The sequence below is a fragment of the Microcaecilia unicolor genome, chromosome 9 (assembly GCF_901765095.1).
Source record: "Microcaecilia unicolor chromosome 9, aMicUni1.1, whole genome shotgun sequence".
Lineage (NCBI taxonomy): Eukaryota > Metazoa > Chordata > Amphibia > Gymnophiona > Siphonopidae > Microcaecilia > Microcaecilia unicolor.
Genome location: NC_044039.1, coordinates 33,924,101 through 33,946,892, shown reverse-complemented (window position 1 = coordinate 33,946,892; position 22,792 = coordinate 33,924,101). Strand labels below are relative to the sequence as shown.

At 43.4% G+C, this 22,792-nt stretch overlaps 1 protein-coding gene across 1 annotated transcript in view; it reads right to left on the bottom strand.

Moving 5' to 3' along the window:
* Positions 1-1,362: 1,362 nt before the first annotated feature.
* Positions 1,363-22,792, bottom strand: part of BTBD11 (BTB domain containing 11) — a 469,159-nt gene continuing 447,729 nt past the window's right edge. Inside the window, exons 13-17 of the mRNA XM_030214435.1 lie at positions 14,995-15,097; positions 11,647-11,728; positions 7,582-7,650; positions 6,144-6,257; positions 1,363-3,671 (exon numbers count right to left, since the gene is read on the bottom strand). Of these exons, the coding sequence (XP_030070295.1) occupies positions 3,462-3,671; positions 6,144-6,257; positions 7,582-7,650; positions 11,647-11,728; positions 14,995-15,097 (578 nt within the window). The 3' untranslated portion in view covers positions 1,363-3,461. The remainder of the gene's footprint in view (positions 3,672-6,143; positions 6,258-7,581; positions 7,651-11,646; positions 11,729-14,994; positions 15,098-22,792) is intronic.

Here is a 22,792-nt window from a genome sequence, read left to right as displayed (position 1 = left end):
GTACTTTTGGGGCTACAGCCGGCCCAACGCGGCTGCCGATGGCAGTCCCGCCCCGAGCATGCGCCATTTTGGGGGGGGGGGGGGGAAGAAAACCCATAGAAATGGCTTGTGTGGCAGTAATCGCTGCCAGGTTAGTGCTGGATTCCTTATCGCAACCTCAGTGGGTGGCGGTAAGGGCTCACCATTCCATGGCCATGTGGTAAGAGTTCGTTTACCACATGGCCATGTGTGCGGGGGGCCTTTTTTACCCACGGCGGTAAAAAGGGCCCTGGCGTGCAGGAAAAACGACCCCCACCACCAGCGCAGGCCCCTTTTTCCCACAGCTTGGTAAAAGGGCCCCTAAGTGCAAAATTGTGCATACAAGTTTCCACAATTAGGGGGTAGCTGAATAAGGGTCTGATTTATTAAGGCTTTCATTATTTTACAACTCTGTACCTTATTATTATTAATAGCATTTGTATAGCGCTACCAGACGCAAGCAGCACTGAACACCTGATACAAAGAGACAGTCCCTGCTCAAAAGAGCTTACAATCTAAATAATACAGACAGACAAGACAGTTACGGGTGACGGAAGTAATGGGAGCTAAAAAGCAGTAGTGAAAAGGTGGGTTTTCAGCATAGATTTGAAAACAGGTAGAGATGGAGCTAGACGTATATAGGTCTAGGAAGTCTATTCCAGCCATAAGGTGCCGCGAGAGAAAAGGAGTGAAGCCTGGAGTTAGCAGTGGAGGAGAAGGGGGACGACAAGAGAGATTTGTCCAGTGAGCGGAGTTCACAGGGAGGAATGTAGGGAGAGATGAGAGTGGAGAGGTAATGGGGGGCTGCAGTGTGGATGCATTTAAAGGTCAGTACAAGAAGTTTAAACTGAATGCGGAAGCGGACAGGGAGCCAGTGAAGTGACTTGAGAAGTGGGCTAGTGTAGGTATAACGATTCTGGCGGAAAATAAGTCATGCCGCAGAATTTTGGACGGATTGGAGAGGAGAGAGATGGCTTAGCGGAAGACCAGTGAGAAGTAAATTGCAATAGTCCAAGCGAGAGGTGACAAGGGTGTGGATAAGGGTTCTGGCAACGTATTCAGAAAGGAAGGGGCGAATTTTGCTAATATTGTAGATAAAGAAACGACAGGTTTTGGCGATCTGTTGAATATGAGCAGAGAAGGAGAGAGAAGAATCAAAGATGACTCCAAGGTTACGAGCCGAGGAGACAGGGAGGATGTGAGAGCCATTAACAGAGATAAAGAAAGGGGAAAGAGGGGAGGTGGGTTTAGGGTGGGTTTAGTACCTATGAGAAAAAGCTTAGTAAAACATGTTTCAAGGTGTATAGCACACAATGTATTATATAAATCATACCGTAAACTGTCTGGGACAGGGCCCACATATGTGTACATATGACATCATAGATCATGCTACATTTTCTGTCATGATTTTTCAGTTATCCTTTCTAACTTTCCCTTGTGTTACCTGCATTATTTTCCTTGTAACACACCTTACAAAAACACTGAAATTTACTTCTTATTTTCAAACCTGAGAAAACACAACAAATCAAAAAATGGGCACCTCTGAGAGCTGCTGTTGCATTAGCACAGCCGTTGGGCCTCTCTTCTCTAGCATATTCCGCACTCACTGAAAGGTAAGTCACTGTTAGCTAAATGGCCCTGACAATGTTTTATGACATATCTGACTTGACCAATTTCATTGTTCAGTTACCATGCTGTGGTTCTGGAGCTCAAGCAGTAGACCTGTTAGACAGTGCTACAGGTGATCTGTTAACACACACACACACACGTAGACTTCAAAATGATCCAGAGAGAATTTTCAGATCAAAGCTATAAAACAGCTTTATATAATGTTGATAATGCAAAACATGAATGGCCTGAGCATTCCAAAAGCACTGGACAAACAGCACCTGACATTTATATTCTGACAGTGTTCCAGGGTTACATTGCACTTCAAATTAAAGCTTCTAATAACCTATGTTTGGGGTTTAGTTTCAAAAGTGACATGCTGGTAAGAAAAAAAAAAACAATAATATAAATATATACACCAGTATAATTTTGTCACAAAAAAATGTATACATTCTTCTAATGTCTTCTACTGCATCACGTCAAATAATGCATGCAAAGGTATGGTCCAACAGCTGTCAGGAATATTGTGGCACTTAACAAATTTCTCTTAATAGCAATGCACAAGAAAATGAACAGAGCTAACAATTAACCTTCAGGTTAGGAAACCTATGTTGTTTCTTATAACAGTGGTATATCATTCCATGTTGCATGTATTAAAAAAAAAAATCAAACGAAAACCTCATTACTATAGTAAATTATTGTATGGCTTATATTACCACGATGGTGTATGCTCCGGTAGCAGTTCTGTGATGTAATTAAAAACAAAGACATCAGTTTCTACAATAACAAACATTTCTTTGGAAACAATCTTATTTTTAGCTCAGTGAATTCCGATGATCTGGACAAGTAACACTGTGTATTCTTGGCAAAATGAAGCACAAACATTGGATTTGACGGGTACCATGCAAATACAGGTTTGCTTCTGTTAGCATCAAGTCTCTATTGAGCATACCAATTTTTTTTTTACTCTCTCCTCAGCTATCAGTAAATGTTAGTGGCATCCCTTTGGAGTAACCACAGCCATTAAGGCAGATTACACCAGTTTTATTAAAAAAAACCCGACAAGTGAGACTTTTTATTAAGATGCGCTAAGAGCTTTAACAAGCGCCAACCATTAATGTGTGCTAAATGATAAGACGCCTATAGGAATACAATGGGACATCATATCATTAAGCACATGCCAATCATTAGTGCATGCTAAATCCTTTAGTGCACCTTAGTAAAAGGACCCCATTGTGAGGTGTTACGTGTAACTAGTAAAAAAATAAATCAAACTGATAATACAGATCGTTGAACGCAGGTGTGGAGATATTAAGCTTGAGAAATTTCTAACCTACAAGGCCTCCCTGTTTAAATGAAAAATTTGAAAAAGTTCCCATCCATAAAAATTTGCCAGACATGTTCTCGTATTTGTTGTAAATGTGGTACCAGTTCCTTACCTCAGATCAAACCTGCTAAACAATTAATGAATCATACATTTTGTATACTACAGCTGGTGATGAGATAATACAGCTCTTGGAGGTGTCTGATAGACTTAAGTCATTAATTCAGTTTAACTGCATGGTGTTCTGCTGTTTGATATCGGAGGTCTTGTTCATTGGGTACGCTTTCTGTCTTTTATCAACATTAACTTGAGTAACGTCTTCAAAATAAGAACCAAAGAGTGATTCTTGGAGCAAATGTCTAATCATCACATCTTTTTTTTCCATGAATGAGAACTGGTATAGCCCTACTGCTAATCTCTCCAATTGACAATATGACACTTCCAACCTACAGCAGGAAAACAGTATCTTCATTCAAGAAGAGGAAATACTTGTGAATGCTCGGATTTTATTTTACACGATGGACCCTTTTGAGGAAGACAAATGAATTGATTGAACCCTTGCTGCCAACGTCCTCTGTAAGTCCTTCAAGACATCTTGACCTGTTGTCTCACCATTCTTGTCATACAGAAGTTGCTTAAAGGCTTCATTGTCAATGAGGAGCATCATGCTTTTTAGAAAGTAACCCTCACAATAGGAGGATAGCTCGTTGACTCCAAGAATCTGCAAAAGTGAAACAAAAATTAAAATTATACTTCTGTCTCCTGGGATGAGATACTGAATTAGTTTTAGTAACAGAAAGGGCATGTCTTGGAGATTCAGGGGTCCTTTTACTAAGCTGTGGGAAAAATTTCTGGCGCACACTCGAGGTGGAATTACAGCGGGCCAGCAGTAGTTTCGAGTTAGCTTGCGGTAACCCTGTGTTGGGCTTACCGACGCTTTGCAAAAGGGCTCCTCAGTGAGTAGAGAAAACAGGATCACAATGGCCTAGACACCGAGAATTATACCAGCTAACATGAAAAATGAGGCATTCCTCGTGAACTAAAATATTTGTTTACATTTTGCTCATACCTTTTTCAGTGGTAGTGCAAGATGAGTTACATTCAGGTGCACTGGGTATTTCCCTGTCCCTGGAGGGCTCAGAGTCTAAGGGGTCCTTTCACTAAGCAGCGTTATAGGTGCGTTAATTTTAATGTGCATTAACCATGAACAAGCATTAACTATGTATGTGCCTACAATACATAGTTAATGCACCTTAGTAAACAGGGCCCTAAGTCTGTACCTGAGGCAACAGAAGGTTAAGTGACTTGCCCAACATCACAAGGAGCAGCAGCAGGATTTGAACCGAACACCTCTAGAGGTCAAGACTGGTGCTCTAACCACTAGACCACGCCTCCATTCCTATTAAGTGCTATCTGTTATTTAGGCACAGCCCACTTTCAGTGTGTAAAACTAGGTTTTATATGTAGAAAATGTTTCTAAAGTGATTATCTATACTTGAAGCAAAAACAACATCTAATGCCTAAAGAACTTTCATACAATAGACTTTTACAATGTCTCTGGTTAGAGGAACATAAAATGAAACTCAACCTAGAAAAATAAAGGGGATAATGTTCGAGAAAGAAGCTCCAGCATTAACATTTCATATTCAGATGACAGGATGCTCCATAAATTGGGTCTCCTCCTTAAAAATCTTAAGAGTATTTCCGGATCAAGAACTCTCTTTTAAGTCGCATATCTCATACTTCACTAAAATGATTTTTTATAGAAATGACTCATGATTCGATGGGTAAAATTTCTTTTTACTTCTGAAGCACTGAGAATAATAATCATTCCCACAGTATTGAGCAATATTGACTATTGCAATTCTCTACTGAAAGGAATTCGCATCACTTACATTCATCGTCTTCAGTTTCTCCAAAATCGGCTATTAAATTAATTGCTGGGTGTCCCTACTTTGTCCCGGGTGAACTCTGTTCCTCCTGAGAAATATGGATCTATATAGAGTACAGACTAACCTGAGGATTCTATTGCTACTAACAGGAGATTTGGTGAATCCTTTAATCTTTAGAGTTTGAAAGAGGAGGGGGTGATATCCCACATGGGATTTTTCATATAGCCCTGATCAAGGAGATTTGCTTTTGGATATCCCTGAACAAATGATAATATTTTGGCTTGTTTCAAGCTACTTCAAGATATTGTATTTGGAAGCACTAACAGTTTGATCTTCATTGATTTGGGAACATTTTTGTGCACTGTGACGGTGCTGTTATAAACTGTGCTTAGGGCTTTATGAGATTATCTTTAGTGTATTAGATTCCCTCACTTCAACTCCTTACTTTGACAGTGGATTTCAAAAGTAATTGTTTATAATAGTATGAATAAAAGTTTTGCACATTCTATAAATGTATTACCAGTAACAAAATTTTTTTAGTTATAGTTTATGGTTCTGGCATTTATATTTTTATATACCCCTGTATTTTTAGTTCTATATTTATTCTTACCATTGTGACAGATTGTCCAAACAGCTGTATATCAAGCAAACTAAACTAAACCTCTGAGATGTTTTAGATTAGTTGGTAATGAAAATGTGTGTATATATTATAATGGCTTATTTACAAGTGGAGGAGAAGCCTAATGGTTTGAACAAAGAGCCCAGGTTCAAACCACACAGCAGCTCCGTATGGCTATCATCAGGTCATTTAACCCTCCATGTCTCAGAAGAAGGCAATGGCAAACCACTCCTGTATCGTGCCAAAAAACCCAAAACCGAGTCCCTCATTGTGTGGTCCCTGGAGTTAGTTCCACTTAAGGGCACATCTGAATCTGGATATATAGATATAGATATATTCAAAGCAAGCTATCTTGCTTGATATTAATAATTGTGTTGTATTGTTATTTGTCTTATGTTTTATATTTTTGTTGTATGTTCACTTGTTATGATTGTTACTTTGTAAATTGCTGTGAAAAAACAGTACTGTTGGTAAGAGCATTACATACATTTTAAATGAGGATAATGGCGATATTCAGCCCCCTACATAACACTAGTCACTCATGAAAAGGATTTCGAAAATTGCAGACTTTCTCAGTAATGATCGAGGACAGCAGAGGGCTCAAATGAACAGTTCAGCAGTAACACATATGTATTATGCTATCACAGATTTTTGATATGTTTAGTAATTATTATTCTTTTACCCTGGCATGATTGTAAATGTCAACACAGTTCTCTGTTGTAATACTTTTCGCACAGATAATCTCACAGTGACGTTGTAAAGCTTCAAGATGGAAAAACTTCGCAGCAGACAAAAGCTAAAAACAGAAAAATCACATGACTGTTAGTATGGTTATGCACCGGTACTTGTAATTTTAAATCTTCTTGGAAGGCAGATTCATACAGAAATTTTGAAGTGCCATACAGAGCTACTGGTACGTGGACAGAAAGCTTTAGAACGTATCTGGGTATGACATCTAATACACTGTGCAACTGTTTTATATTAGTTATGTATGATCTGGTCTTGTATAATATCTTCTAATATGAAACCATCCTCACACACACCTCATGGCTAGAAAATATCTACTCAATCTTGTCAATATTGTAAAAAGTCAAGGAGGAAAAAGCCTCAGCAAGCCAGAACTTAGTTTTCAACTTTTGAATATAGTCACAATTAGGCTTTGAGGCAATCATCGGCATAAAAACCTCTCGTGTATCAATTTATTATACTATATTTAAAGAGTTTTCAGTTTAAGATTACTTATGTCCATATGCAGTGGCGAAGCTACGCGGGGCCAGGGGGCCTGGGCCCCCGTAGATTTGGCCCTGGACCCCCTGCCGACGACCCTCTCCTGCCGTCGCCTGCCTTTGCTGGCCGGGGACCCCAACCCCCGCCAGCCAAGGTCCTCTTCTTCCCGCAAAAGGCTTCCTTCTGTTTCTGACGTCCTACGTCAGACTCACAGAACGAAGCCTTGCAGATCAGCTGAGGTGGCAGTAAAGGCTCCCGTGTTTACCCAGCGGTTAACTGGGCAGCGTGCGGCTCTGCCCGATTGCCGCCAGGTACACTCTGGCACTACAAAAATAAATACAATTTTGTAGTGCAGGAAATGACGGCGTGCTAGGGGTGGGAAGTAACGCCAGGCTGCTGCAGTAGCCCGGCGGTACTTCCTGTATAGCGATCAGTAAATCTGCATTGGGCTTACTGCCGCTTAACAAAAGGAGCCCTTTGGTATCTATCCAGCAAGATTTGGAATATGGTACCTTTGCAAATCAGATCTATGTCTAATTATTTTCAATTTCGTAAGGAATTAAATAACTTTTTTTTTTGAATAATTAGTGAATTTTAATTTTGATATATGTTTTTTTTCTTATAGTGAATTAGCTACTTTGGTATCTGCTTTATGTTATCCCCTTTGATTCTACTCTATTCTGGTGCTTATATCCTGCTTATAAGCAGGATAAAAGCACCAGAATAGAAATTCCCAAATTCCCAATCACAACGATCATAAACGTTATTTCAGTTTAATTCACTCCTTCTTCATCCCTGCCAAAAGAATGACGTAGGCATATCCCAAGTTCACTTACTGACTCATGCACTAGGCTTCTCCCCAGTCACCTTTTAAAAATTCTTGTACGTCTTACCTCCATTATTTCATAGTTTTTAATGAGCAGCGACTCTGCGCCTCCAGAATAAAGATACTGCATCACCAACTAGAACAAAGCAAAAAACCTTATTTGGTTGTTGCAGAACACATTTCTTGCTATTTCGTGCAACAGGCGAAACCCCATCAGATCCACTAAGGGAGCAAAAGGCAGACATAATAAGAAGATAAAAAGTCTTTATTTAAAATCCAAAGCCTTTGGAGGAGAGGGAGGCCTGGGAGGAGAGGGAGGGTAGGGGGCCTGGAACTTGGAGGAGAGGGACGGAGGGGGGCCTGGAACTCGGAGGGAGCGGGTCTGGAACTCAGAGGAAGGGAGGGAGGGGGGCTGGAACGGAGGGAGAGGGGAGGAGGAGAGGAGGGAGGGGGAAGGAGGAGGGGGGGAATGCACCACCTGTAAAAAAAAAAAAAAAAATTTCGGCACCCCCAATCATTTTGAAAAGTTGGCTCCTATGTATTCTATAACTATGCGTATAAATTTTGGATTGGCCAAGATATGCCCATTTCCCCTCCCCTAGGCACGCCCCTCTTTGCCTGCACATGTTAGAAGGCGCACTAAACTGCAGAATGTGTTTAGCGAGTTTTGCGTGTAAATTCTAATTATTGCCAATTAGTGTTCATTATTGCTTGTTAAGAGCTGTTATCAACGCTGATTAGCTTGTTAAGTCAATTAAGTTACGCGTCTTGTTATAGAATATGCTTGGATTTCAGGGCGGATCTCTAGGCACGCTATATAGAATCCAGGGTAAACGCACAGCAAAGAATGTGCAGAGATTTCAAAATGGAAATCCTTGTATGTTGCCCTCCCTTCCCCCAGTCATGTCCCTGTTAAAAAAAAAATGTGTGTGTTGTGAAACCACATGTGTATTTTTAACAACCTCACATTACCCATGCATGGTTTGAAAATACACATATAGACCAATTCTGTGTTTTCTGACTGTCACTGAATGAATAATTGGCTTTGAATATTGATGCAATTAAAAATAGCCCATTACTTCTGTAATTTCACAAGATGGCATAGGAAGGAAAAATAGCCTTGTCCTTGACAAACTGTCATTTATTTGTGCCATTTCCTTCCCCCTAACTAAATGCATCCATAGGAAAAAAAATCTATGCATACCTTTAGCTGCCCAGAAGAGGGAAGTTTAGGCCAGCCTAGGTAAATTGCTATTTAAACAAGTAAATGGCTTTGAAAATTATCCTCATCATTTGTTCCTTGCTTTTCACATATAAATTAGATAGTGTAGTAGTTTAAAATACTTGATATACCACCTTTCTTATATAGCCAAAGTGGTTTACAATAAAAAATACAAATACATGTTGAAAAAACGCCATCAACATAAGAACAGCCATACTGTGTCAGACCAATGGTCCATCCAGCTCAATATGCTGTTTCCAACAGTGGCCAATCCAGGTCACAAGTACCTGGCAGAAACCCAAATAGTAGCAACATTCCATACTACCAATCCTGGGGCAAACAGTGGCTTCTCTGTGTCTGTCTCAATAGCAGACTATGGACTTTTTCTCCAGGTACTTGTCCAAACCTTTTTTAAACCCAGATACACTAACCACTGATACTACATCCTCAGACAGAGTTCCAGAGCTTAACTATTCATTAAATGAAAAAATATTTCCTCTTACTTGTTTTTAAAGTATTTCCATATAACTTCCTTGAGTGTCCCCTAGTCTTTGTACTTTTGGAAAGAGTAAAAATTTGATTCACTTCTACTCATTCTACACCACTCAGAATTTTGTAGACCTCAATCATACCTCCCTTCATCCATCTCTTTTCCAAGTCGAAGAGCCTAACCACCTCAGCCTTTTCTTATAGGAGAGGCGTTCCATCCCGTTTATCATTTTGGTCGGTAGTAGGATAGACACATTCATTGTAGAACAATCACCTTCCACACTTCCAAAATCCACAGAGTAACATGCCAATACGTACAGCTACCTAAGTCCAACTTTTCTCAGTGCTACTTAAAAGCTTTTTTTTTTAAATTACGTTTTTAATCCCCTCCTAAATGATTTGGGGAAGACTTCTATCCTTAGCTCTATGGGGAGTCAATTCCATAACATAGGAGCCTTCCAAAAAAGAAAAAAAAAAAAAAAGCACACTCATTGGTCACAGTTAGATGTGCCTGTTTATTACTTGGTACTTTAAGAAGCTGACCAGAGCCTGATCTCAACTCCTTATATGGGGTATAAAATTGAATTATAGGTGTCAAATAAGAAGGGACGCCTTTATATAGTATCTTCTGCACTAACATCAAAACTTTATACTCTGCCCGGTAATCTACTGGTAACCATATTCTCCTACCCCCCCCCCACCCAATAGCCTTAGAGCTGAGATCTGTAAAATTCTCAACCGCCTTTTCAAACTATATGGGAAACCCAACTGAATAATATTTCCATCATCCAATCTGGAACTTACCAGAGAATGTAATAACATATGCATGGTATCTACATCAATATAAGATCTTGCCAACCTAAGCATTTGTAATACAGCAAAACCTCCCCTTATCACCCTTGAAATCTGCTTTTCAAATCTAAGTTCAGAATCCAATATGATTCCTGAATACCTAACATAGCAGCCCTTTAACAGTGCGGTGGTAAGACCAACGCGGGCTTGTTGCTCGCCCTTTTGGGACTACCACTGGTCTAACGCGGCCGCTGGCGGTAGTCCCGTCCTGAGCACGTGCCATTTCTGGGGGAAAAGAAAACCCATGGAAATGGCAGTAATCAGGCATAGCCGCACGCCACACGGTTACCGCCGGATTAGCACCAGAGCCCTTATAATCACCTCAGTGGGTGGCGGTAAGGGCTCCCTGCTGCATGGCCATGTGGTAAGAGTTCACTTACGCATGGCCATGTGCACTGGGGGCTTTTTTTTAACCCATTGCGGTAAAAAGGGCCCTGGCATGCGGGAAAAACGGTCCCCTGCCGCCAGCGCAGGGCCCTTTATCCCGTAGCTTGGTAAAAGGGCCCCTAAATTTCCCAGAATAATCTAGCCACTGTAGTCTCGACATGCACCCAGGTTTGCTCTCTTTGAAGCGTTTAGCACTGAGGTTCCGTCTCAAGTTTAAAATAAATTCTTTTGACTGAATATAAAAAATTAGCACAGGATCATTAAGTGTGTATTTGCTGAAATTCTGTAGCCTTAAATATATCCCATTTGAGGATGAAGCGATGGGATTTGATACACTGCCTTTCTGTAGTTATAATCAAAGCAATTTACATATTATATACAGGCACCTAGGGCAGTGGAGAGGTAAGGGGTCCTTTTACCAAGCTACGGTAAAAGGGGGCCTGCACTGGCGTCAGTTCGTGTTTTTGACGTGCACTGAGGCCCCCTTTTACCGCAGCGTAAAAGGCTGTTTTCATATTTAAAGAAATGGCCGTACGACAAGTGAAGGACTTGCCGCATGGCCACATTGGGGGGGGGGGGGGGGGGAGCACTTACCGCCACCCACTGAAGTGGCGGTAAGGGCTCCCGTGCTAACCCGGCGGTAACTGGGCAGCCCACGGCACTGCCTGATTACTGCCGGGTAAACATCGGCGATACAAGAATAAAAAATGTTTCTACCGCCGGAAATGGCATGCGCTAGGGGTGGGAACTACCTCCGAGCTGCTGCGGTAGCCCAGCAGTACTTCCAATTTAGTGAGCGGTAAGCCCACGGTTGGAACTGAACCCAGTTCCACTGGTTTTCAGGCCACTGCAATAACCATTCAGCTACTCCTCCACAGTAATGTCTCAGAGGTACCCACCATGATTTCCTTCAATAACTGGTACAACTGTAGCATTTGTATAATCGTTGGGTCTCTCTTTCCAGTGAATGCTGCCAACATGACACCTCCAGTACTGGTCGGTCCAAGCAACTGAAGACAGGCCCAGGAGAGGAAGGCTTAGACATATCTTTTCATTTTTCGTAATCCAAAATCTCAAACCGGTTCTTCACAACTTAAAGACTGCTGTCAATACCAGATATCATATCACTTGCTTTCACATTCCTGTTTTGTAGAATCCTAATGACATATGTGAGGACGTTACCTGAAAAATGTTATACTTCACGTGGTTGATCTCAACGCAAGTGTTCTCGCCAGAAGGTTTATTGGACAACAGGGCTTTAAATCTATATAAAAAGAAGTTGTAGGTGATATCTTGTTACTGGACTAACTTAACACATTTCTGATTAACTTTCACAATCCATGTAGAAAACGAGGGGGGGCTGGTCTCTAAGAGAGACGAAGGGATTACAGAGCTTAGTAGTTGGTATGGATAGGCAGACTTGATACGCTATATAGTGCTGTCATTTATTATGTTTCTATAACTAGAAATAAAACAAAACATATTTAAAAGTGGACTAACATGGCTACCATACCACTTTACTCAATTATGAGTCTATGAAACTATCATGCAGAAAAAGCTGAACTAAAAGGCCGAAGTTGTATAACTGCATGTGGGATGACCTCACATTAGTCTCACAAATGTAGGGGTCATTTTATCACAGGGTACCTAAAACATTGAAAAAGGTGCTTATTTTAAAAAAGGTTGAAGTCATCAAAAAAGACTTCTCAACACCAACAAAATGGGGAAGCACTTAAAATGGAAAGCTCCATCTTAAGTGATATCTCCAGAGATATTGTCATCGGCCTCTTTTTTTATACTTGACTTCTACGGAAACATGCTCTAATGCTCTGAGAAATCAGTCAATCAGTATAGAGATGCATTTTAAATAAAACGTCCAAACCGGAATTGAGATGTCCAGGTAGGGTTATGTCAAATTCCGTTAGTATTTTAGACCAAGATCTGCTGCATAGAACCTGTTCTAAAATTCACACAGGAATGAATGCTTAAGTCCCGGTTATGTGCAGGGTGGGGATCCATTTTTACAAGCGTCAACGTCTAAATTTTCAACAGGCTAATATGGCAACATAAGCGTGTATACGTCAGCTAATTCAGAAACATGCACGTCTATGTTTTCTGAATCCGTCACAGCATTCTGATATCCTTTGCCAGTTATCACTTTCAGGGGAGATACAAACACTGGGGGATTAAGGGGGATTAAATAAAAATTAACAACAATTAGTAGAAAATATGGAGGTTTTTTGACCAGTGATAATACCGGAGTCTAAATAAGCTGGCACTTAGAAACTTTGATCTGCTACCAAGCGTAGACTGTAGAGGTCTTTTCCTCCATTCAATATAAAAACAATTGATTAAGGATTAAATCTAATATCAACACTGTGAAAGTGATTACTACTTGGAATTTCAGCTTGGTATTTGGGGATTAAGGGGGTAACCACCCCTAATCCCTACAGTGGAGCACTGCACAAAACAAGAACTTTCTCAAACCTAGACGTCCTTAGGAGCAGGTGTAAACCTCAATGTTCATGTCCGTGGACATAAATGTGCATCCCCCTTCTGAAATGGGGAATACGCCTGCATCTGCATGCACTTCCTTAGACCCACCCAAAACACACATTGACCGTGCCCCTTTGCCATGTACACATATTTGTATTTTGGATATACATATCCCAGCTTTCTAAAATTGGGATTTAGACTTGTATGCAATATACATTTCTAAATGCCCATTTCTGTGTGTCCAGAATGAAAACTGGGTTTCTAAAATGGCCGTCTTAATATGGCTGAGGCACTGGAAAACCATAAACCCGTAAAGTCTGCTGTTTTTGATTTCTTCTGCTTCCTCTCTGCATGACCTTGATCAAATATATTTACCTCCCTGTGCTTTAGATTGCTGAAGTGGATAATATTCCTCATTTTACTTCCATCTGTTGTGTTACAAAAAAGCAATGAAAAGGATTGCTGAACCATTCATTGTGGGATCCCCTGCACATTTCTCAAATGTTATGCTTAGAGAATGTTTTGAGATCCCGCTCAGACTGAAGATGCAATATGGAGTCAATTAATTATAAATGATTGTTTCCACTTGCATTGCACAGATAAAGTTTGTTCTGAATGTTCCACAGTTAATAAAGCATGAACATCCAGCACAAAACCTAAACAGCTTTCTTAAAATTCAGATTAATCTTGACATTAAGTCCATAAAACATGCAGAAACCTACTTTGTGGAAACGTAATGAGCACTTTATAAGTGCCTGTTCCCAGAGCAGTAAAACACTTTATTGTAAAATCTGTTAAATGGAAACTCATTATCTTGTGGTCTGTGACTCAGGATCCATTACTCCCCCCCAAAATCTTCTATTAGATTTTTCAAATGTATCTTTTTTTTTTCCAGATAATGGAAGTCTTCTTGGGATACTTCCATTAACCAAACAAACAAACAAACAAACAAAAAAAATCATTTTTCTGAAATGGAATCCATTCTGATCTATTCATATAAACATAGGGTTACCATTTTGTGTCCTCTGAAAAAGAGGACACATGTCACGCCCCCTACCCCGCCCCGCCACGCCTCATGCCCCGCCCCTGCCCCGCCCCCTTCAGGTCCGCGTTCCGCCCCTATTCCCCGCCCCCCCGTCACATAGTCCCCCCCCCATCACATACCCCCCCTCACTTACTATCTAGCCCTGGTGGTCTAGTAGCGTCTTCTCTTCGGGGCAGGAAAGAGCCCAATCTTTCCTGCCCGGAGCGCTGCCTGCCCTTGCCTGCTGCATCCTCCTCAGTATGGCTGGGGATTCAAAATGGCCACCGAGAGCTGAAGCGGCCTCGCGAGAGTTCAACTCTCGGCGGCCATTTTGAATCCCCAGCCAGACCGAGAAGGATGATAGACAGGGGAGGCAGCGCTCCGGGCAGGAAAGAGGGGGCTCTTTCCTGCCCCGAAGACGTCACTAGACCACCAGGGAACATGGTAAGGAAGGGGAGGGGACGGGAGACCAGACCCACGGCGCCGATCGCCCGCCCACACGGACGCGCCTGCCCGCACCCGCGCCCACGTTTGTCCAGAAATCCGGACAAATGTGGGCGCAGGCAAAATCCGCCGGACGCCCCGGACATGCCCTCAAAAAGAGGACATGTCCGGGGAAATCCGGACGTATGGTAACCCTATATAAACAGTGATCTACTCAAGGCTTAATTTTGGGGGAACAATCTGGAATGCAGCTCTGCTGCTTCCTTTCAGACTCCAGACCTGCAGGGGTGTTTGCTCTAGCTCCTCCCTTCCAAACAGCCTGCGGAGAAGAGAGGGGGTGAGCCTGAAGCAGAACAGTCACCCGAATCCAGCCCCTTTTCTCCTGTTATCTCTGCCCTTGGTAAGCCCCACTCACACCCTCAACAGGCTCCACAGTTCCACTTCCTATTTGCCCGGCTCTACTGTAATAAAGCGTAGCTCTATTGAATTAAGTCTTTGTAAAGCAGCTACAAATGTACAAACTCTTATGAAGATGAAAACTGAAGTTTTTTAAATCAATCATTTACCTCGGGGATGCTGTAAATAACAGCACTTTGTGTGCATAAAACGGCCTTCCTTCTACCAGAAACGTTACATCTGACATCTCTTTATTGTTGACAAAATGGAGATCTGGAATTTAAAAAAAAAAAGGAAGGACAATATAAAGACAAGATCATTAAATTCTAGACACGCAGATGGCTGCCATATTTTGATTGTATTTTCTTGCACGTTTTCTTCCAGTGACTTTTCAGATTTGCTCCCCATGCAAACTGAGTAAAAGAGACAAAAATAATGCATATACAGAAAATGCGATAAGTATTAGATCCTTAACTGTACTGGGCGCAAAAAATGTGGGCACTAAGCACCAACCCCGATTTTATATAGTGCGCCTAGAGATCCATGCCAAAATCCAGGCAGATTTTATAACAACGAGCAAAACAATTTGCTTAACAAGCTAATTAGCGTTGATAACTGCGCAATAAGCAATAATGAGCACTGAATAATGCACTGCAATAATTAGAATTTATGCGCACAACTCGCTAAGCGTACTCTATAATGCACTGCGCTTAACTTCTAATGCGCACAGACAAAAAGGCGCATGGTTATGGGCAGGGAAATGGGCATTTCGTGGGAGATTTGAAATTTGCGCGCATAATTATAGAATACAGCCCAGTGTGCCTAAATTTAAGTGCCGGGATTTATGTCACGTTTTCGCTAGTGTAAATGGATGTCCACAGTTTTTGGCACTAGGATATCAAGAAAGTGTATTCTATATACCGCGTCTAAATCTAAGCGCCACTAATTGAATACACTTAGGTGAAAATGTTTTCTGCGTGGATTTTTTAGGCGCCTTATACAGATTTCCCCCCTAATTCTGTAACTGCAATTGCATGTGAAGTTACCATTATAGAACAGGATGTACATCAACTTGCGCACACCTAGATTTAGGCGCGAGCACTTACGCCATGTTAAAGCTGGTTTAAATGCCGACACCTAAAATTGGCAGCTGTGCTCGTAAGTGATAGTATTCTGTCACTTAATGCACACATATTTAAGTCACGCCCCTGACCCACGAACTGACACGCCCCCTCTGTATTTGCTCCCTACAACATTTGGGCACTATGTGTATAGAATAGCTCCTAAGTGTAGTTCCCAAGGTAACTACAAATTACTGCCAATTAACGCCACTTCAGGGCTATTATTGGTGCTTAATGCCAATTGGCACCCAATTTAACAATTAAGGGGTCCTTTTACGAAGCGGCGGTAAGCCCAAAGTGGGCTTATTGCTCACTAAACTTGAAGTACTGCCAGGCTACCGCAGCAGCACGGCGGTAGTTCTCTCCTCCAGTGTGTGCCATTTTCGGCGTGCAAAAATATTTCAATTTTTGTAGCGCCGGTGTGTACCCGGCGATAATCAGGCAGTGCCACACGCCGCCCGGTTACTGCCAGATTAGCATGGGAGCCCTAACCGCCACCTCAATGAGTGGCAGTAAGCGCTCCCCCACAAAATGGCCATAGGGTAAGTGGTTCACTTGCCGCACGACCATTTCTTTAAGGAAAGGGAAACACCAAAAGGGGGCCTCGGCACACGTCAAAAACACACAGACGCTAGCACAGGCCCACTTTTGCCGCAGCTTCGTACAAAGAGTCCTAAGTTAGGTGTGGAATTGGCACTATTTGATGTGTAATTCATTTTTATTAGTTTAGGAGATATGCAACACTGAAAACAATCAAACGTAATGCCAACAGCCATTAAGATTTGAGTAATAACATTACTTACAATCCAAACATCAAAAACTATCCCTCCTGAACCCCAAAACCAAGCCAACCCCACCCAAATGATAATTAATCGGTCTATGGACAAGTCTGAACATTGTGTTTGATGAGAAGTAAATGGAAAAAAAATAATTAAGCAACCTACTCCTAGCCTGTGGAGTGTTTGCAGAAAGGGCTCCCATATGTGACAAAAATTAAACGTTTTAGATAAGGGATCTAAAAAATCGTGCACTCAGAGCCTGTCCATTCTCATCTGGTAAATCATTTAGGAGCCAGGGGCGTAGCCAGACCTCGGCAGGAAGGGAGTCTAGAGCCCAAGGTGGAGGGGGTATATTTTAGCCTGCCTCCCCCCAGCCGCTGACCCCTCCCCCGTCGACTCTCCCCCGCCACTCTCGACCCCGGCCGCCGCAAGGTACCTTTGCTGGCGGGGGTCCCCAACCCTCGCCAGCTGAAGTCTTCTTCTGCGCCGGTCTCCGGCGCGTTCGCTGATCCGTGCTGTGAGTCCTGACGTTCTGCATGTTCCTTTAAGTGAAACTGAGCACAAGCTGAAGAAGACTAAGGCTGGCAGGGGGTTGGGGACCCCTGCCAGCAAAGGTACCTTGTGGTGGCGGTGGTGGTGGGGGGATCAAAAGTGGAGGGGGCCAGGACTAAATCTGTGGGGGCCTATGCCCTCGTGGCCCCTGGTAGGAGCGCCAGTGTTGGTGCAAAGGTACCTCAAATAACCAGGAAAATAAAATAGTTTTAAGGGCCATGAGAATCACCACCCGTAGACAATCTCTGCTTCCTTCACTTACTGGCCTGTCAAATTCGTACTCATCAAACAACAAAGTCAGCAGGCAGCTAACTTTCACAGACCGTATGGTTTGAAATCCATATAGTAGGTCACTCCAAAACCACTGCACCACCAGACACGACCAAAACATATGTCCCAACAGGAATTGCACACTTCAGGCATTGTCCAGCCTTAGCCGACGATATGGGAAAAAGCATAACCTTAACACAAATTTGTATAACAGTTCACGGTGCTGAACGCCTGGAAATGGAAAGAGTACATCCCTGGAGTATCGAGGGTTGTAACTGAACAGTTCTGCAGTCCAATCGTCCACATCAGCAGTGGTATCTTTCAAATACCGATGATGAAAAGTTACTATTTTATAACTTGTGTGTCCTAATTTGTATACCAGGACAATGAAATATTTGGTCTTGCTGAACAGGACAGGATTCCAGGGCTCTGTCCTTTCCTGGTTCTCTTCCTACCTCTCCCTCCGCACCTTTAGTGTTCACTCTGGTGGATCCTCTTCTACTTCTATTCCTCTGCCTGTCGGCGTACCTCAGGGTTCTGTTCTTGGTCCCCTCCTCTTTTCTATCTACACTTCTTCCCTTGGTTCATTAATCTCATCCCATGGCTTTTCCTACCATCTCTATGCTGACGACTCCCAAATCTACCTTTCTACCCCTGATATCTCACCTTGCATCCAAACCAAAGTTTCAGCGTGCTTGTCTGACATTGCTGCCTGGATGTCTCAACGCCACCTGAAATTAAATATGACCAAAACCGAGCTTCTCATTTTCCTCCCCAAACCCACCTCCCCGCTCCCCCCGTTTTCTATTTCTGTTGATGGCGCTCTCATTCTCCCTGTCTCCTCAGCTCGAAACCTTGGGGTCATCTTTGACTCTTCTCTCTCCTTCTCTGCACATATCCAGCAGACCGCCAAGACCTGTCGTTTCTTTCTTTACAACATCCGTAAAATCCGCCCCTTTCTTTCCGAGCACTCTACCAAAACCCTCATCCACACCCTTGTCACCTCTCGTTTAGACTACTGCAATCTGCTTCTTGCTGGCCTCCCACTTAGTCACCTCTCCCCTCTCCAGTCGGTTCAAAACTCTGCTGCCCGTCTCATCTTCCGCCAGGGTCGCTTTACTCATACTACCCCTCTCCTCAAGACCCTTCACTGGCTCCCTATCCGTTTTTGCATCCTGTTCAAACTTCTTCTACTAACCTATAAATGTACTCACTCTGCTGCTCCACACTCGTCCTTCCCTACACCCCTTCCCGTGCACTCCGCTCCATGGATAAATCCTTCATATCTGTTCCCTTCTCCACTACTGCCTCCAGACTTCGCGCCTTCTGTCTCGCTGCACCCTACGCCTGGAATAAACTTCCTGAGCCCCTACGTCTTGCCCCATCCTTGGCCACCTTTAAATCTAGACTGAAAGCCCACCTCTTTAACATTGCTTTAGACTCGTAACCACTTGTAACCACTCGCCTCCACCTACCCTCCTCTCTTCCTTCCCGTTCACATTAATTGATTTGATTTGCTTACTTCATTTATTTTTTGTCTATTAGATTGTAAGCTCTTTGAGCAGGGACTGTCTTTCTTCTATGTTTGTGCAGCACTGCGTATGCCTTGTAGCGCTATAGAAATGCTAAATAGTAGTAGTAGTAGTAGTAACAGGACAACAAAAATTGAATCATCATTTGGGTGCAGTTTTAAGAGTAGCTTTAAATTTTACGAATGATAACTCTAATCCCATGTCAATGGGAATATTATTCCACGATGTGCGGGAAACAACGGAAAAGGAAGATATGCTCGCAGAATAGAAACAAATTTGGAGAAAACAGGAAACAGTCAAAAGATTTTGCTGAGAGAAGCATAAGGCTCGGACAGGGGAATATGGAATAAGATGCCTAAATAAGAAAAGTGGTAGGCTTTAATGTAGAATCTGAAATGTTAAAATATGAACTTTAAAAGTAATCTGTTTGGTAAAGAGTGTTTGGTATAAAGAAAAGATGTCATACTATCACTTACAGAAGAACAGCCATACTGGGTCAGAGCAATGGTCCATCTAGCCCAGTATCCTGTTTCCAACAGTGGGCAATCCAGGTCACAAGTACCTGGCAGAAACCCAAATAGTACCAACATTTCATGCTACCAATCCCGGGGCAAGCAGTGGCTTCCCCCATGTCCATCTCAATAAAAGACTATGGACTTTTCCTCTAGGAACTTGTCCAAACCTTTCTTAAACCCAGATTTGCTAACCACTCTTACCACATCCTCTGGCAGCGAGTTCCAGAGCCTAACTATTCCTTGAGTGAAAAAATATTTCCTCCTATTTGTTTTAAAAGTATTTCCATGTAATTTTATCGAGTGTCTCCTGGTCTTTGTACTTTTTCAAAGAGTGAAAAATCAATTCAATTCTAACCGTTCTACACCACTCAGGATTTTACAGACCTCAATCATATCGAGTGGAGTTCCGAAGTTGACTGCCACCTAGGGCAGATCGCTGCTGGGCCTCCCGGAGTATCACCCCCCGCCACATCACCTCCCCCCTGTTATGATTGTGGTCATAACCCCTCTCAAACTTACCTTTTTCCTGGTGGTCAGCTTAGCTGGCTTGTGTTTCTTTTGTCTGTCCTTTCTGAGCTAGCTCTCTCTCTCTGTGCTGGCAGCTTCCAGCAGCATGACTCTAATTGTTTCACTTTACTACAGCTGTGTGTGTGGACTGAGTTAGCTCTACCTCTCTTTGGGTGTACTGGCTTCAAGTGCTTCACGGTGCTGCATTGGTGTGGGTTGGGCCTCTGTGGGTTTCAGTGTGCTCTCTGTGTTTCAGTGTGCTGCCTGGGTCTAGGGAGTGTGACATCATCAGGGAGGGCCTTGATAAGGAAGTGGTGTTCTTTCCTTCAAGGCCTTTGCAACATTGGTGTTTGTGTGTGCTTTAGAACGTCTGCTGAAGGTCCCGGTTAGTGCTTAGTGTTGAGGAGCACTTTCTGCTTTGTTAGCTTCCCCTTTGGTGCTTAGGAAGCACCTTGCTAGTTTTGTGTCTAGCTTGCTAGGGTGGTGCTTAGGAAGCACCTTGTTAGTTTTGTATCTAGCTTGCCAGAGTAGTGCTTAGGAAGCAACTTGCTAGTTTTGTGTCTAGCTTGCTAGGGTAGTGCTTAGGAAGCACATTGTTAGTTTTGTATCTAGCTTGCCAGAGTAGTGCTTAGGAAGCTTGTTAGTTGTGTTTAGCTTGTTAGTATAGTGCTTAGGAAGCACCTGTTCTGCGTAGGTGTGTAGCTTCCCTGCTTTTCCTTTGTGGCTTCCCTGCTTTCCCTTGTAGTGCGTGGTAGCACTTCTGCTGTGTGTTTAGTGTTTAGTAGCACTGCTGTTGGTTCACTGTTAGGATCCTCTTGTTAGTTTAGTATTTGGAGCACTTCTGTTGCAAGCTTGTTCAAGGATCCTGGTCCCTGTGTTATCCGGTAAGTCCTGCCGGCCACTCGAACCCAAGGGCTCAACCCTTGGGGGATAGTGGCCAAGCGCAGGTGAAGCTGTACGGACCAGTCCAGTGTGCTCCAGTCCAGTTTTGTTCCAGTCCGGTGTGGGTTCCAGTCTGGTGCGCACCAGTCCAGTGTGTTCCGGTCCGGTGTGTGTTCCAGCCCTGTGTCTTCCAGTCCGAGGGATTGCAGTCCAGTGTTCCAGCCCTGTGTCCTCCAGTCCGTGTGTTCCGGCTCGCAGGGCGGTGCCTGCAGTCCCTGCCGGTGCCGGTGTGCTTGCCCAGCGTTGGTTGGTGGGTTTTGCCTGCTGCTGTCACTCCTCGTCAGCAGCCCAAGGGCTCATGTTTGCTCCAGAGCCCGGCCCAGCGGGCTCTGAACCTGAGAACCTGACACCCCCCATAAATGCATCGCTCTGAACTCCTGGGGGTGCAGGGAGCAGTCGCATGGCTGTCGGCTCCACCGGTTCCCTGCCCTGGCACAGGAAGTAACGTCAGAGGGAGCAGTGAACCTCCCTGCCCCGGAACAGGAAGTAAGGTCAGAGGGAGCAGGGAACCAGTGGAGCTGACAGCCACGCGGCTGCTCTCTGCATCCCCATGCAGCATGCACGCGGGGTGGACCACCTCCATCGCCCCACCCTTGGTAGGCCATTGATCATACCCCCCCCCCCCCTCAGCCGTCTCTTTTCCAAGCTGAAGAGCCCTAACCTCTTTAGCCTTTCCTGATATGGGAGGAGTTCCATCCCCTTTATCACTAAAAAAACATCAATGAAAAAGCTGGTTTAGAACCTTTACAATGAATGCATCACAGAGCTGCCAAATTACCCAGTTCCAGAAGGGAGATTTTATAACCAGTCAATGTTTTTAACTTATACCCCAAACTAGCATGTTATTTGTGGTCCCTCATTCTACCTATTGGAATGGAGGAGTAACCTAATGGTTAAAGTAGTCGGTGGAAATTCCACTGATATTCTTTGTGACCTTGGGGAAATCACTTAACTCTCCACTGATTTCTGAAGCCAGGATGCTGCTTCTTATGCCAGCTGGAGGTTTTGTTTTTGGTGGGGGGGGGCAGGGGATTTAGCTCATGCCCTTTCAGTAATAATTCAAAGCGACTTATATTCAGGTACAATAGGTATGATGAAATTTGAAATCCTGCCATTCATACAACACCTCCAGGTGGTTTACATTAAGAACAAATGAACACAATATATGAATACACACACAGAGACAGAAAGACAGGTATACACACAGCTTGTAGCTAATCGCTGCTGGTTTTGTTTCTTCAGTCATTACCCATGAATTTCTCATGCTTTCTCCATTACTCCTCCTACACTGCAGGTAGAAGGCAAAGTTGCTGTTCACAACTTCATCATGTTTTTCGGTAACACTTCATTGGGTTTTAGCTATAACTTGGCCCCAGTGTGGTGCACAGTGCGGTCTCCTCTTGGGCAGTTTAACCTTTTTATTTCTCCTCCTCCTGTTCTCTAACCCACTTTCAGCTGTCTTAACAGACACATAACCCACCTGTCCTGCTCCTCATCCTAAAGATGCCCCTAACCCATCCACTCCTTACTGCCTGTGCACCAGTGGCATAACCAGAAACTGCTCCCCAACCCCAACCCCTCCACTCCACCCCCCCCTTCACCTGCCCCACCTCCACCCCCCATCAAATTTAAAAAATGAATATCAGGGTTGGCAGGTTACTTCCTGTTCCGGGGCAGAGGGAGCATGGAACGAGCGAAGCCGACAGGCGCGCGGCACCCCCCCCCCCCCCCCCCCACCCCCCTCAGCAGG